General features: G+C 39.9%; 1 protein-coding gene across 4 annotated transcripts in view; it reads left to right on the top strand.

Annotated features, from left to right (window-relative positions):
* Positions 1–17209, top strand: part of HPSE2 (heparanase 2 (inactive)) — a 775791-nt gene that overhangs the window by 582853 nt on the left and 175729 nt on the right. For all 4 annotated transcript variants that reach the window (XM_017880548.1, XM_017880540.1, XM_017880532.1 and 1 more), the window contains one exon: positions 6168–6261. In XM_017880548.1, coding sequence (XP_017736037.1) covers positions 6168–6261 — 94 coding nt within the window. The remainder of the gene's footprint in view (positions 1–6167; positions 6262–17209) is intronic.

The following is a 17209-nucleotide window of genomic DNA, read 5'->3' as shown; positions in this document are numbered from 1 at the left end:
GTGTGCAAAGAGTTAGGAGAGCAAGAAGATGAAGAAAATGGAGCCATTGGCATAGCACTTGAGCTTCGGTTGGCTCATCAAATCTTACAGGCACTCATTTTTTCATTAAAGACATGATTTGCCTTTAGTATTGCTCACAACTCTGACCTTTACCTGTACTATTTTTCTATACCATTTTTCCAGAGTACAAACTCTTTCTTACTGAACTATGTCCCTTTAGTAGGTTAGATGATTCCCGTATGGAATTATTTGAACTGGTTTAAGAAAGCCAAAGAAACATCTGTATTCTGTAGAACCTTTCCTTGTAACAGCGTTCATTTCATCTAAGCTTTCCTGCCCAAAGCAGCTCTGAAACACAGATAGGAAGGTTGACCCATTGCAAAGAAGATGAAAACTAATGTAGCCTCAGAAGAAAAGCTTGATGCCAAGTGCTCAGCAGGGGCCCAGGCTGAGGGCCTGTGGAGGAGGGGCAAGTGCAATTTATAAAGCCTAAATACTCAAAGCAGCCTTTCTCCAGTATTTGCTTCGAGGTGGCAGAATAGGTTTTATAGGTCAACAGGGTTTTTCTAATGATTATCCAAGCTCCTCCCCCTTCAGTAGGGAAGGCCCCGATTTTCTGGAATTACCTGCCCAGTCAGCAGGCTGGGTGTTAGAATTCTGAGCAGACTGCCCCTCCTCCTTGAAACCAGCGGGGAGCAAAATAAGTCCGGAAATTCCTGAGCATTGGGAAGCCCGCACTAACGCAATTACCTGAAATAAAAGAAGGGGTCAGATAATAAAGGGCAAAGGTTTTTCCTTTTAAAGTAAAGGGCCAGGTAAACAAAACCAGCTGCCCCTGGAGCCAACAAACTCTCCTCATTAAATATTTTAAGAGCCTAATGGGCATAAGTGGCTAATTATAGCACAATCCTGAAGACTGAATCTAGTGGCCTGAGGAAGGGGGTCAGTGGGATGGGAATGGGGTTAAAACTTGGCTGACAGAGACAGGAAGGAGGTGAGCTCTGCCCCTGGCAGAGGGCCTCTAAATGGCCAGAATGAAATTAAAATAAGAGTAAGATGCTTTGACTGGGAGTCTCTAATCATTCTGACAGTATCCCCATGAGATGGGCTTGGATGTCTCATTTGGAGCAATTTTAAGTTTAAATGCTAGTTGAATAGGATCTGGAATACAGGTTTATTGAAAAACTAATTATGGGAAATTTTATGTTTATTCACTATGAAAAACTGGAAGAGTATGCAGCAAAATGTTGCAATGAGCCTCTCTAGGTGTTGTGCTTATACTGTAGGTGATTTTCCATTTTCCTATTTCTATTTTGTTCATGTTCATTCTCTAATTCATCTACAATGAGCATTTAGTTCTTTTATAATAAAAATAAAGGACAACACTAAATAAAATAAGATGAAGAGTATTGTGCTGGAACTAAAATGTAAAATTAAGGGGGACAGGAGAGTTGGTGAATGCACAGATAAGTGGTTCCTTTTACTTTGTATAGTCTGCTCTCTTTGCCACTTCCCTGGATACATGCTTGATGTGAGCTGCCAATCTAGAGGCAGGAATAAATTGCTGGCATTGGGCGAGACAGACCTTTTGACCATGGATTAATACGAAAGATTCCACTTCATTGCCTTTGTGCTAGTTCTCAGAAAGGTTATTTCTGCACAGCCTTTTTTGGCTTTGGTTTTTAGTGGAACAGCTCGGCCACTTGTGGTATGATCTTAAGTGATTCTGAATGTCAAGGGAGCTTGAAGGATGACTATGATTTAACTAAAAGTGTCAGTCTAGGTGATTCTAGACCATTCTGCTAGGTTTAAAAAAAAAGAGAGAGAGAAGAAAAGAAAAAAAGAAATCACCGTTATCACCATTTTTAGCAATTTATTCTTACAAAATGGTCACCACAGACTACTCCACCTCCTTCATGCCCAGATACAAATGATATATTTAGATTGGACCTATCACCACATGCAACTACCATCAGAGAACCAAAGCTCTGTAACTGGGAAGAAGCTTTCAAATAGCCACAGATTGCTGATGCTGAATGTTTTCTTAGAAGCTTCACATTTACAATGGGTAAGGGCAGTAAGTTAGTTGTCCAAGAATATCAAAGAAAAAGGTTTAGGTATTGTTAATTCATACCCTATGGGTTTTGTTTGTTTGTTTGTTTTTGTTTTGTTTTGAGACAGAGTCTTGCTTTGTCGCCCAGGCTGGAGTGCAGTGGCGCGATCTCAGCTCACTGCAAGCTTCGCCTCCCAGGTTCATGCCATTCTCCTGCCTCAGCCTCCCGAGTAGCTGCGACTACAGGCGCCAGCCACCATGCCTGGCTAATGTTTTGTATTTTTAGTAGAGACAGGGTTTCACGGTGTTAGCCAGGATGATCTCGAGCTCCTGACCTCATGATCTGCCCGCCTTGGCCTCCCAAAGTGCTGGGATTACAGGCTTGAGCCACCGCCCCCGGCCATACCCTATGGTTAAATGATCCCCTCTCTTAAAAGCGATGCTGAATTCTGGGTGACCAAAGTTCATATTTCCGTAGTACAATATAAATGTGGGTTTAAGGTTGCAGATGAACGTTGCTGAAACTTCTCAGTATAATGTGAGGATTCCTTTGACATTCAAATGTGAATTGGACTCAGACTGAAGTTATTAAAAAGATGCTGTGATCATCAGGCTAGAGGAGGAAGGGTCCTTAGCTGGGTCAAAGGTAGAGGCAATGCCCAGGGCCATATTTTAGAAGCATTTTAAAGGGTCTCTGACATCTCTTTTAATTTCCCTTATTCTCTTGAAGAGCTCATCTGCAGCCATGGCTTTGTCCATTACTTACAACCTGAAAAAGACCCCCACGTCAACATTTCTTGTCTCAACTTCTCTGTACCTCTTTCTCGTATCTCGAGCTACCTGGTATGTAGTTTTTTCTTGATATTCTGTACACTTTTGATATGTCAGACAGTATCTTTCATCTCTCTTAACAAATTGTATTCCCATATGACTAACCTACATTTCTTTGGCAACAGTGTTCTCCAAGGCAATCTCTCTTATATGTTCATGGTCATCAGTGACTCCCTTCCTCTCTTTTACCCTCTACAGAAGCTTTATTTGTTCTTCCTTCATGGCTGCTCGCTGTCACTTTTCTTGTTCTCTCCCTTATTTAGACCCAGATCATTTCGTGCCAGCACTATTGAGATAAGATAACTTTGTTTATTGGTTTCCATGCCTGTATCTCCTCCTGCTCCAATCCAATTCACAGCCTATAGGAATAGCCCAAGACCACTTGAGAATGATTGGATCCAGCTTGTAAGGTTAAAACTGGGGACAAGAATAGGCTAAAAAGCTTAAGCCAAGGTTAGTGGATTTCATCTCCCATGTATCACATGAAGGAGCAATTGGACTATTTCTGGGTTCAAGAAGATAGAATGTTAGCCATTGAGAGGAGGTAACAGGGATCAGATTTCAGTGCCATGTCAGAAGAGCTTTTCATCAATTAGAGCTGTGATGCAGTGAAACAGTCCTAGTAGTGTATGACAGTGAATTCCTGTCCCTGGATATGTTCAAGCAGAACCAGAAAATCACTTCTAAGGGATATTGTATCAAGCTTACATGCTTTAGGCCAGCTGACCACTAAGTCTTTTCAAACTCCACATTTTTACAACATATCACAGCCATCTCCATCCATGCCTCTGCCTCACCCCTGCTGGGAATCCAGAGTCTGTTCTTGCTGCTCTACACTTTCCTCACTCCAAGTTCTACAGCGGGTAGCATGCTCTCCTCCAGAGGGATGCTCCCCCTGCGCATCCCATCCATGGCCTTTCAGTGTAAGTTTCTGCTGCCTTGGGCTGTTAAGTAATCTGAACAGGGTAGATCTGGTTATTTAATAGGTTTTATATGCCAGCTCCCATGCCCAGCATTTTTCCTTATGTGATCAGTACACCAACCCTGTGAAAATACTATAGATTTGGATTTTTTGAAACCCACTTTAAAGAAGGGACTGAACCAAGGTTTTGTAACTCCGGGTTCTGGGTACTTGAGAAAACGAAGGAAGAAAGGAGTGAAGGAACCCTCAACCATGGGCCACGGATTGGGGTAGGCTAGAGAGGTTCTTCACAGGAAATCCTACATACTGAAAAATTACCTCTGGAATTTTTATCTCAATAAGTATTAAACTATGTGTGTTGCTAACAAAAATTATAAATATTGATGTTTAATGTAGTTACTGGGAAACTGAGAAAAGAGGAAACTATAATATATTTGATTAAATAATAAAAGAATAATTATAATGCATTACTTGTTATATTCCTGGTCACCATATAATATAGTATCAAGTATTCATGTTCCTCAAATGTGTGTTAGATTAACATTGCTTAAATTATTTTTAATTTTAACACTACTCTGTCTCAATATGCCTGGCTTCCATGTAGTATACCATGTATCTGATCTTTTTTCAAAAATCAGAGGTGCTAATTAAGAAGTACTACTATGAGCAGGTTATGAGATAGGATAATGGACATGGATATGTCCAGCACTGTGTGTTGCACATAATAAATGTTTATTGGATCTGAGTCTGGCATCTATACAAGGGATGAGGCAAAGGACATGTTATTATTTTATTTCCTGATATAAGTAACCATCAAAAATTTTCAATTACATGTATCCCCTGACTCAGAAATTCCACTATCATAGTATTCTATATTTACACATAACTTAATCAGTCTCCTATTGTTTATAATCCCATCTTTGTGAGCTGACAATTAGAAAGAACTAAAAGTTGTTCAGTCCCTACTGTATGCCAGGAACTTTACGTTTGTTATCTCATTAATTCTCAATTAAGCCTGAGGAGAAGATATATTATCCCCCATTTAAGAATAAAAAAACTGAGGCCCGTAGAGACTACGTAACTTGCCCAAGATCGTATAGTTAGTAAATACCAGATCTGGAATTTGAACTCAGATATTTCTGGCTAAAACCCAAATTTGCTCCAACATTCCAATGGTTTAAGCACTGGATTCTGTGGAAATGTCGTGAAGTGGTAAGTGAGGCCAAAAGGAAGGCTGAGTGGGTAGATCACCACCCTTACCTCAACGAAAGCACCTGCCTTACAATAAAACAAACATTTAAAAATTAGCCATTCCAATACATCACATGTTGGTATAGCGAGTTGACACTGAAAATAATTTTCACATAGTTCTATAATATGTAGTGATGGGTGGCTGCTTCTTAAAAATGAAATAATTTATCATTAGCCAGCAACCAAGGATAACTTAGTGGATTGCAAAGGCACCCAGGAATCACAAGCATTTAGAAATTGATGGAATTCAGAACTTTGTCAAGATGGGGGTAAGGGAAGGTCTGAGGTAACGAAGGTCACCTAACCCTGTGTCAGCCTTAGCTTAGTCTTCAGCAAAGAGTCTCACAAAGGATATCTCCACAAAGCTGGATGGGCCTGTTTTGGTCAAATATTTACAACATAGTGTCAACATAACTTAATGTTTCATTTAAGCTAAGAAAAACCAAACCAAAACAAAAACCAATGAGTATCAAGTTGTTACTATTTTAGGAGAGGGCTCTTCCACCTTTGTACACCATTCATTCCTTTGTTCATTCATTCTGGGGGTAGTAGGCAACCACGGCGTATTTTGGTAGCAGGTTGACTACAGAGTGTTCGCCCGCAGGAATGAGCTGGAGACTCACTCACTACACTAAGTCAGATTTTTGCTTTTGTATTTATTTTCTTATTTAAAGGTATGAAAAAGCTTATTAAAATGATTGAGTATTATTTCAAACCTCTCACATACCTTTATTACTTTAAGGTGGGATTAGCGATGGGCATGGGATGGGTGTTAAATTACTTCCCCAAGAGAAAAAAAAGTAAGTTTTTCCTCATTACCCAATTTGTATTATGGAATTTCCATCAATTCCGTCAAGTAAGCAATGGGGTTTCATGTGACAAAAGCTGAAAAAAATAACAGTATTAGCCCACAAATAGCAGTGGAAATAGAGAAGATAAAAAGGTTATTATTTGTTTGAAAAGTACCCAGGGTCAAAACCTTTTAGAATGTGAGAGCCCAGTTGGAACCCTGGTTTGTTTCCTCGGGCAACAGAGACCTCCGGCTAGAAAAATGTATTTATAGTCCTTTGCTTGAGATTTTATCTGATTCTTATTTTATTTTCGTTCCAGTTGCTACATTGATGGCCGGGTGGTCAAGGTGATGGACTTCCTGAAAACTCGCCTGTTAGACACACTCTCTGACCAGATTAGGAAAATTCAGAAAGTGAGTAAAAGTATCCTGGGAAGAAAAGGAGCAAGTCTGGGGGTAAGGCAAGGAAAAAGACACAAAGTCCCAGCTGGGCCTCAGCACTGTGGGAACCAGGGTAGAAAAATAGGAAAATAGTACAGTCCAGATGGGCATGGTCACAAGCCCCCCATCACAATTGTTGCCTGTCATTTGTTGTTTTTCAAATTGAAAAGGGTCTGTGTGTGCCATATCAAGGTTTAAAGCATCTCTATTGTTTTTAATTAATTTTTTTTTTTGAAATGGAGTCTTGCTCTGTTGCCCAGGCTGGAGTGCAGTGGCATGATCTCAGCTCACTGCAACCTCTGCCTCCTGGGGTCAAGCAATTTACCTGCCTCAGCCTCCCAAGTAGCTGGGACTACAGGCACAAGCTGCCACGCCCAGCCAATTTTTATATTTTTAGTAGAGACGTGGTTTCACCATGCTGGCCAAGCTGGTCTCGAATTCCTGACCTCCAGTGATCCACCCGCCTCAGCCGCCCAAAGTGCTGGGATTACAGGTGTAAGCCACTGTGCCTGACCTAAAGCATCTCTATTTTAATTGCTTCTAAACTGTGAGTTTCGTAAGGGAAGAATAGATTTACCTGATATTTTCTTTTTTGGAGGGGTTTATTTTAGGTTACTTAAGGGAGAAAATGATTATATTCATTCAGTGAAATTCCAGTCTGGGGCACTGGCAATTCTAAGCCATATTTACACTGTTCCTCGGTGTCTTAGAATTAGCCAAGTAAGATCCTAATTTTGTAAAGTTGAGAGGAAAGCTATATTATATTAAGCAATTGCATGTAGGTGCTGTCAGCACACCTTTGGTCAGTGATTCTCAGACTTGAGGACAATCAAAATCACCAGTGGTGCTCACTAAAGTTTCTAATTTCACTCCTGAGGTTCTGATTTAATATGGCTGGAGTGGCTCCCAGAGGTCTCTATTTTTAATAATCTGTCAAGTGATTTTCCATAATACCAATTATGGATCACATTTTGAAATACTGGATTAGTTAATTCTAAATTGTGAGGATCTTACATCTACAATTGTCATGGGCCTCTACAATATATTATTATCTTTGGTTGCCCGGTTAAGGTTCTTCTCCAGGGAGTGGGGACCCTTTGAATAGTTTGCTATTTCTTGAGCGAATTAAACAAATCTTTGGAAAAAAATTGTAATAAGTAGGCTCTCAATAAATACGAGATGAATTAATAAACTGACAAACGAATAGCTCATTTATAGCTCTGAAAGGAAATCCTATTTGAAGAAATCAAAGAACATCAGTTTTGAGAGCTGAAGTGGAAGGCTTCACCTTTTTTGTATTCATCCCAATGTCATACTCAGATTATAAACAGCATCTGGAATTCTCTTGTTCTCAAGAGTTCAATAGGCTGAGAAGCCTCAGAACTTCTGAACTACTACATCCCAATCTGATCCCTCCAGGGATCAGGTGCATTGGCCAGCACCCTTATCTGTCACTGCCTTTCACTAGGTAAAGCCTAGGAGAACTAAATGATTTGAAATATTTCTACCAGTCCCTGTTTGATATTCATTTAGTGAAAAATATTCACTGAGCATTTAGCGAGTACCTAAGGCAAAGTGTCAGATGCTGGGGATACAAAGTGGTATAAGACATGGTCTCTGCCCTCAAGGTAAAGTAAGTTTTAACACTTACTTTCAGCAGATTGAAAACACATTACCTAATGTAATAGAATGTTAACCTATTGAATACTGTAGTTTTCTAAGCACATTATGCTAATCAGATATTACATCTTGCCCTCTAGAAGGAGGGAAGAATTTTCTGTCATTAATTCATTTGTTTATTGCTTCATTCAATAAATGTTTATTGAGTGCTTACTATATCTAGACACTGTTCTAAGTGTTTATATTACAATAGTGTACAAGATTGTCAAGTTCCTATAGTTTTGGCTTTTCCAGTTTTGAGTTTGATCAGAGGGTTGTTGTTGGAAGTAAAATGATTCAGTTCTATCAAGGCACTGAGAGTGAAGGTTCTAACTGCACTCATGTTATTATTTAAGTACAACAAGTGGCTGTAGGTCAGAACTAAGACAAAGGTGTTGGAAGTTAGGTTCTTTCCTTTATCCCCACTTCCCGTTACCCTCCCCCACTGCATATGCCTTGACCATATGAACCAGTTTGAAAACTGAAATAACTTACCTCCTGATTTATCTGGGCCCAATAAACTCCAGGAAAAGAGCTAAAACTCTGTGCACAATTGGTATTCAGATCTTTAGAAACAAGCCTAATGGACTTAGAAGGGGAAGGGGAAGTGCTGTCACAGGGAGGAACAGTGGAACCCTTAAGAGATGACTATATACAGAAAGCACCTGGCAGGAGAGGGCTAGGCTTCGCAGCAGGGTCCGGACTTACCTTTTGGCAGTTGCAAAGAGAGCATGCCCAGGGTCCCCTCAAGCCAGGGTTCCTATTCTGATTATCTCTTGCTGTGCAACAAATTACCCCAAAACTTAGTAGCATAAAACAGCCATTTATTAAACCAAAGGATTGTATGGGTCAGGAATTCTCAAAGAGTACAGAGGGAATGGTTTGTCTCTGCTCCATGATGTCTGAAGCCTGAGCTAAAAGACCTAAAGGCTGGGATTACTGAAAGGTTAGTATCTGGGACCATCAGAAGACTTGTTCACTCCCATCTCTGACAAGGGATGCTGTATCACTTTTCCTAACCTAACCTCAGAAGTCACATGCCATCACATTAGCCATATCCTATTCATTGAAGTAGTCCCAAAGACCCACCAAGCTTCAAGGCGAAAAGAAATAAGCTCCTCCTTTCGATGGGGGAGTGGCAATACTCTGGAAAAGCATATAAGACCAGAAATGTTTTGCAGTCATTTTGGAAAATATGATCTTCCACACTTTCATCCTCCCTGTTTCATTTAGTAGGCTTTAAGTCATTTCCCTGTTTTTTTCCCCCGATTCTCTTTTACAAAGCTCTTGCCAGATATTGCCTTAAGTGAGTATATGCTAGAGGTGTTGCTGGATCATGGATTCCCTGAGATTTGAACCACTGGATAGACTTCTCATTGGCTAAAGCAGTCTGGACCCAGTTGTTAGGGCCTCCAAGAGGAGAGTCTCTCTCACCACAACCCAAGGTGTGCTGAGCACTGGCCTTCCCTGGGGACATGAGAGCTAGGAGACTAGACTAGGATCCCCAAACTTTGATTGTTGAGATGTTGCTTTGACTGTTCCTGAAGTCCCTGGTGGGTGGGGAGGAGGGTTCTTGGGAATTAGGGTCCAAAGTACAAACTAGGACGCACTAGCCAAATGACTTTCTTGCAAGTTCCTCAAATCATTTCAAAGATGGGCCAAGTTAGGTTTCACGTTTTTTCAATTTTTTTTTTTTTTGAGACAGAGTCTCACTCTGTCCCCAGGCTAGAGTGCAGTGGCACAATCTCAGGTCACTGCAAGCTCCACCTCCTGTGTTCACACCATTCTCCTGCCTTAGTCTCCTGAGTAGCTGGGACTACAGGCGCCCGCCACCACAACCGGCTAATTTTTTTGTATTTTCAGTAGAAACGGGGTTTCACCATGTTAGCCAGGATGGTTTCGATCTCCTGACCTCGTGATCTGCCCGCCTCGGCCTCCCAAAGTGCTGGGATTACAGGCATGAGCCACCACACCCAGTCTTTTTTTTTTGAGATGGGTCTCACTTTGTCACCCAGGTTGGAGTGCAGTGGCGGGATCTCAGCTCACTGAACCTCAGCCTCCCAGGCCAAGCAATCCTTCCACCTCAGCTTCCCTGGTAGCCGGGACCACAGGCACATGCCACCACGACTGGCTAATTTTTGTGTTTTTGGTAGAGACAAGGGTTTCACCATGTTGCCCAGGCTTGTCTGGAACTCTTGAGCTGAGGCAATCCACCCCCCTTGGCCTCCCAAAGTGCTGGGATTATAAGTGTGAGCCACCGTGCCTGGCCTTCCAAGTAAGGTTTTATTGTCTATATACCTGGAACCTTCACCCCAAAGCTGGAAGTGTACTTTGTTTCTTCTCTCTTTGTAGAATTGAAGTCCTAAGGACCCCATTAGGCCCACAGTGGTAGAAAAGGGGCAGATTTTTCACCAAAATGGTGCCATGTGGGAGTGGCTTGATAAATCACTGGTAAGGCTGTTTGAATAGGGTATTAGGCCCAGGATTTGAAGTCTGATGGCCTGGCTTAAGTATAGATGTGTGGCTTTGGGCCAGTCACTTACTGGCTTGATTTCTCTGATTTTGTCTGTTTGTTTGTAAAATGAAGATGCTAAGGATACTATTCTCCCTCCTTCTTAGGTAGATTAGGAAAGTCATGTGAGAAAGCCCTGTTTTGTTCATTGTTATTGAATGCTAGCTCTTATTGCTATTATTATTGTTGTTATAGTTATTATAGCTATTTTTAATAATTTCTGTGACTAGAGAAGCTTTACATTACCTTTATCCTCCACTTGTTCTTTGCTTTTTCTCCTCTTTCCTCTTTTTTTGAACTCTGGGGAATATGATAGGTGATATTTTTGGCACTTGAAAGACAATGACTCAATTGCTAAAAACAGCTGTGGTTTGCAAATTTGGACTGCCACTTAGAGAAGAATTCTCAGTTTTCTGAGCAGTGGGTGAATTATCTGGTTATATGAAAATCTACATGATGCATCTGAAAGCCAAATAGAGATACGTTTGAGCAATGTGTGGACAACTCACGCCTTTGGATGATCCACACACTCTTTCCCTTTCATTAGAATGATGATGATCATGTGTACATTGGGAGATGAGTCAAAGGAAAGAGTTGATAATCTAAAAATACAAGGAAGAGTCAGATGGGAAAGTGAGAAAGTTTAGGACACAGTGCAGATGGTATAGTCTGGATAGCTGGGCTGACTCCAAAACAATGACTTAAGAACCAAGAAGAACCACTTTGGCTGAAGTCATTTGGACTCTGTGATTTGTGTCTTCATCTCCTAGAGGAATCAGAAGAGGAAATAACACTTTTTGATATTATTTTCAGTAATTCAATAAGCACAGAAAGGAGTTGGTGAAATCCCAGTCATAAAGGAAGTGTTTCCAAAAGTACTGTCCATATTATTGCATTTTGAATACTAAATAAACTCAACAATTGGCTCCCCAATATTTGAAAATTTCTTCCTTCCTCCCTTCCTTTTTCCTAAAGTTATTTTTAATTGACATATAATAATTATACATACTTATGGGATACAGAGTGATATTGCAATACATGTATACAATGTGTAATGATCAAACCAGGATAACTTGGCCGGGCACAGTGGCTCATGCCTGTAATCCCAGCACTTTGGGAGGCTAAGCAGGCAGATCACCTGAGGTCAGGAGTTTGAGACCAGTCTGGCCAACATGGCGAAACCCCATCTCTACTAAAAATACAAAAATCAGCCAGGCATGGTGGCAGGCACATGTAATCCCAGCTACTCAGGAGGCTGAGGCAGGAGAATCCCTTGAACCCAGGAGGCAGAGGTTGCAGTGAGCCGAGACCGCGCCATTGCACTCCAGCCTGGGCAACAGAGCAAGATCTGTCTCAAAAAAAAAAAAAAAAAAAATCAGGATAATTCACAAATTTATCACTTCAAACATTTATCATTTATTTGTGTTGGGAACATTCGAAATCTTCTAGCCATTAGAAAATGTACAATAAATTATGTTAATTATAATCACCCTACAGTGCTATCATACACTAGAATGTATTCCTTTTATCTGGCTGTAATTTTGGATTTGTTAGCCAGCCTTTTCTATCTCCACTCCCCACCCTTCCTAGCCTTTAGTAACAACAGTGTTACTCTCTACTTTTATGCAATCAAATTTCTTAGCTTTCACATATGAGCAAGAACATATGTGGTATTTATCTTTCTATGCCTCACTTATTTCACCTAACCCAGTGTCCTCCAGGCTCATTCATGTTGCCTCAAATGACAAGATCTCATTCTTTTTTTATGGCTCTATAGTATTCCACAAATATATATGCCACATTTTCTTTATCCATTCTTTTTTTTCTTGAGATGGGGTCTTGTTCTTTTCCCCAGGCTGGAGTGCAGTAGTGCAATTATAGCTCACTGCAGCCTTGAATTCCTGGGCTCAAGCGCTCCTCCTGCTTCAGCCTCCCAAGTAGTTGAAACTACAGGCCCGCGCTACCACACCTGGCTAATTTTTTCATTTTTTTGTAGAGACAGGGTCTTGCTGTGTTGACCATGGTGGCCTCATACTTCTGGTCTCAAGTGATTCTCCTGCCCCAGCCACCCAAAGTGCAGGGATTACATACCTAAGCCACCACACCTGGCTCCATTCATCTGCTGATGGACACTTAGGTTGATTTCATAACTTGACTATTGTGAATAGTACTGCAGTGAACATGAGAGTGTAGATATCTCTTCGGCATACTTATTTTCTTTTGGATACATACCCTGTACTGGGATTACTGGATCATACAAGTAGTTATATTTCTAGCTTTTTGAGGAATTTCCATACTGTTTTCCATAATGGATGTCCTGATTTACATTCCCACCAACAGGTATAAGAGTTCTCTTTTCTGCATACCTCACAGCATTTCTTACTGTCTTCTTTACAGTAGTCATTCTAACTGCCTTCATTTCCTTCTTTCTTCCCTTTCTTCCTTCATTTATTGACTATTTGTAACATTCTTAGAATTTTCCAGGTCCCTGAGAATAAAATGGTGAGCAAGACTGACATGATGCTTATCTTCACGGACCTTATGGTCCAGTGGGGAAAACTGATAATTAAGCAAGCAACAGTAATAAGATGTTATGATTCCTATTACAGGATGCTATAGGAGTCCATAGTGGGAAGTACCCACCTTAGTTTGTGAAGGAAAGGAAATCAGGGAAGTCCTCTCAGAGAAAATGACATTGAGGCTAACACCTAAAAGTTAGACTGTCTCTAATTTATACAGTTCTTCTTGGGGCATGATCAGAGGACCACTGGTGGTAGACGTGTATGGATAAAGGAATGGTTTGTATGGTTCTTCATATGAGCATAATCCTTCATTTGTTATCATTGCTTATGATTATTTATATTTAATAAAGATCAACTCTTTTGTAGTCTCAATAAATGCAGTGACATTATGCCACTTCTTCCAATATATTGTAGTTGCAGGACCATGGAAGTAAGGGAGAAGGACATGTAATTTCTTTGAAGTAATTAATAGATTTTAAAAGAAACCCTTGCTTTTAACCAGCTTTCCAGTTTACCTGCTTATTTGAGCCTCTTAGTAAATAAGAAGAAAAGAGCAAAACAAACAAACAAACAAAAACTCATTTATTCTTGAGGACCATAGAATAACTAGAGGCACAATTAAAGGAAACATGAGGACAATGACAATATTAGTCTTCTCTAATGAAGAAAACTGGAAACTGAAAACTAGAGACAGAACCATAGTATCACCACAAAAATCAGTGTTTGCTTAATGCATTCATTAATTCCCTCATTCGTTCAGCAATATTGACGCTTATTTCAATGTCCCAGTGCCCATCACTTAGCAGGTGCTCAATGCATGTTGGAGGGAAGGATGCACAAAGCGAGGGACAGGTGAATGAGCAGAATAAAGCACCTGAAGGACAAAAGAAGTAATGTCTTATCTCATTCACATTTATATGTGCTGTCTCCATTGTTTACACTGCAGAAGAACCTTATCTGCTGCTAACTTTGTGGTAGTGTTGAATAGATGGAAATCAGTTTAGACAACCCTATGAGCTATGCCTACATATAGATATAGTAGGAAAGTATCTTCAGTGTATATGTTTAGGAGTGATGGAAAAATCTTTTTGTGGCCGCAAATAATATTTCAGTCTGTTTCAGACATTTCATTTGAGTGAACAATCTTTCATTCTACATTAGGATGATGATGAAGAATGTAAACAATCTGGGAAGAGGTAGACCACACTGGCTTAAATTCACACTAAGGCTTTAAAGGCAAATAGAAGATCCTTTCCCAAGAGCAGGTTTTGATGCAGGGGAAGAGAAACACAGGCCAAGGAAATACAATTGGTCCTTGAGTAACATAAGGGTTAGGGGCGCTGACCTTCTTGCATAGTCGAAAATTCATTTATAGCTTTTGACTCCACCAAAACTTAACTGCTAATAGCCTGCTGTTGACCAGAAGCCTTACTGATAACATAACAGAAGACTTACTGATAATATAACATAAGTCTAACTGATAACATATTTTGTCTGTTATCTGTATTATCTACTGTATTTTCATAATAAAGGAAGCTAAAAGAAAGAAAATGTTATTAAGAAAATCATGGGCTGGGCATAGCAGCTCACACCTGTAATCCCAGCACTTTGGGAGTCCAAAGCAGGTGGATCATTTGAACCAGGAGTTTGAGACCAAACTGGGTAACATGTCAAAACCCTGTATCTACACACACAAAAAAAAAAACAAAAATTAGCTGGGCATGGTATCACATGCCTGTGATACCAGATGCTTGGGAGGCTGAGGTGAGAGGATTGCTTGAGCCCAGGGAGGTTGAGGCTGCAGTGAGCTAGGATCCTGCCACTGTACTCCAAACTGGGCAACAAAACAAGACCCTGTTTCCAAAAAAAAGAAAAAAAAAGAAAGAAAAAAGGAATAAAAAGAAAGAAAATGAAATTATAAGGAAGAGAAAATATATTTACTATTTATTAAGTGGAAGTAGATCATCATCATCATAAAGGTCTTTATCCTCTTTGTCTTCACATCGAGTAGGCTAAGGAGGAGGAGAAAGAGGAAGCATTGCTCTTGCTGTCTCAGGAATGGCAGAGGCAGAAGAGGTGGAGGAGGTGGAAGGGCAGAAAAGAGAGGCAGGTGCACCCAATATAATTTTCATTGAAATAAATTAATGTATAAGTGAACTCTCGCAGTTCAAACCCATGTCATTTAAGGGTCACCTGTACTCAGAAGGCACGGAACCCCAAATACAAACTGTACCACATTAATACCTCGGGATAACATCAATGAGTGATTCTGAGTTTTATGGGGCCTGACATTTATACAATGGGGACCTTTATAAGGAAAATAAAACAAGGAAATCTGCAAATTATGTAAATATTTGACCATATGAACACATTAGCAGGGCCCTTCTTAGGATATTGTTAGATGCCTGTGAAAGCAGGGAGCTGGAAATTTAAGCTCCATGAACTTCTTGGTAAATTAGCCTCTGTGACCCCACTTGGCTGTGCATCTGCAAATGGGAGAATATGACCTAAGGGAAATTTTGACTCTTTGCCTTCATATACAAGACATGAACAATATTATAGTTGGGGAGTCTGACCTGAAAGGTATGTTTACTATCAAAGAGCACCAAAGTTTTAGTCTGTCATTCCATGAACCTTAATTTCCTTGATTCTTAGATATAAATATTTCCTTGAATCTTAGAACAAATATTAGAAAATTCACCATTAATTTAATAATAACTGGGAAGGAAGAGGGTAAACAGCAGGCAAGTTTCATTTGATATTGATTTTGAATAATATCCTGATTTCAAAAGCATTGAATTATGAAAAATACATCATTAACTTATGGAAATTTAATAATTGTATTACCTTTTGGGTTATAAATGCTGTTTATTGAGTGTACTATATATTATTAATCTATTAAATAAACCAGTGATGTGCTCAAGTCCACAGAGCTTTTTAAGTAGTAAAATTTGAATTCAAACTGAGGCTTATCGGACTCTAGAACCTGCACTCTTATCCATTACACTATTCAGTATCACCCACACTTATCAACTATTTATTTTATAATCCATGTAATATTTATATTCCTAACCACCCAGGATTAGGAAGGCTTTCAAAGGAGAATACTGAATGAATGTTCTTGGTGAAAGAACATCAATTTGACCCCACCATCAATTAATAAGCTAGGGTGAGTGTCCTGGAAGTGAGGGTTGAATGAATTGAATGGATGTATGAAGAGAGAGTTGAATGAATGAATGAAGTTGGTTATCATGATATTAGGCAAGTGGTAGTGGAAGAGGACAAGACTTTTTAGTGTTATTTGCATTGATCTACTGGATTCCATTCATATGTTTCATATGCACAGGCTCTTGGTCAGTGTTTAGTAAGGTCCTGCAATATGCAAGGCAATGACAATGTGAAGAAGGTATGTGCTACCCATGGACATTTGGAGGAATGGCCCTGGGAGCAACTTGCTGTTTGGGGCAAAAAGCTTCATCAGGAGGAAGGGGCAACTTAGGATGACCATGCAGTGTTTCAACATGTAAATGGGAGGACTATAGGGTTTGTCCTAAGCAAGAGTAAAATTACCAGTGAGGCTACTGGAGCCTATGACTTGTAAGTGGGTAGGGGTTGGTTAGTCACAGAAAGAAAGGGAAAGAAAGGAAGAGTAATTTATGTGCAAGTGGCTACTTTCCAGTCTCTCTACTAGCACTTATTCTTGAACGTTGTCATTGCTTTGGGACTCTGTGAAACTTTTATTTCCCATTTTCTTGCATATGATCATAATGTCCTTGCCTCCCCAGTGACTTTGTCTTTTTTGTGTATGTTCTTAGTTTAATTTTATGTTTTGTTGCAATTACGTTCAACTGCTTTTCTGTGGGTTGAGATAACAAGTGCAGAGAATGCAAATTTTAAATCCTAAAAATGTCACAGAAACAGAAGCCGCAAATTAAAAATTGATCTGATACCGAAAGAAAATGGGCAAAGATGGCACTCCAGAACACAGAGATGATAAAAAGAAATTATACAGAGAAAGATTAATGAAACTGACAGGAAGTACATTAGACAGAAGAAATATATCAAGAGGAATGTGATGAGATACTGGAATGACTGAGCTCAGAATAGCCCAGCTTGTCTAACCTAAGAAGGACATGTTAAATATGGAGGCAGTTTAGCCAACCAGAAGTTGTGGGTCTCCTCAAACAGGAAATTCAATTAGAAAGTGAACAGAGCCCTAAACTGGAAC

The sequence above is a fragment of the Rhinopithecus bieti genome, unplaced genomic scaffold, assembly GCF_001698545.2.
Source record: "Rhinopithecus bieti isolate Rb0 unplaced genomic scaffold, ASM169854v2 scaffold_425, whole genome shotgun sequence".
NCBI lineage: Eukaryota > Metazoa > Chordata > Mammalia > Primates > Cercopithecidae > Rhinopithecus > Rhinopithecus bieti.
This window is presented reverse-complemented; position numbering and strand designations above follow the sequence as displayed.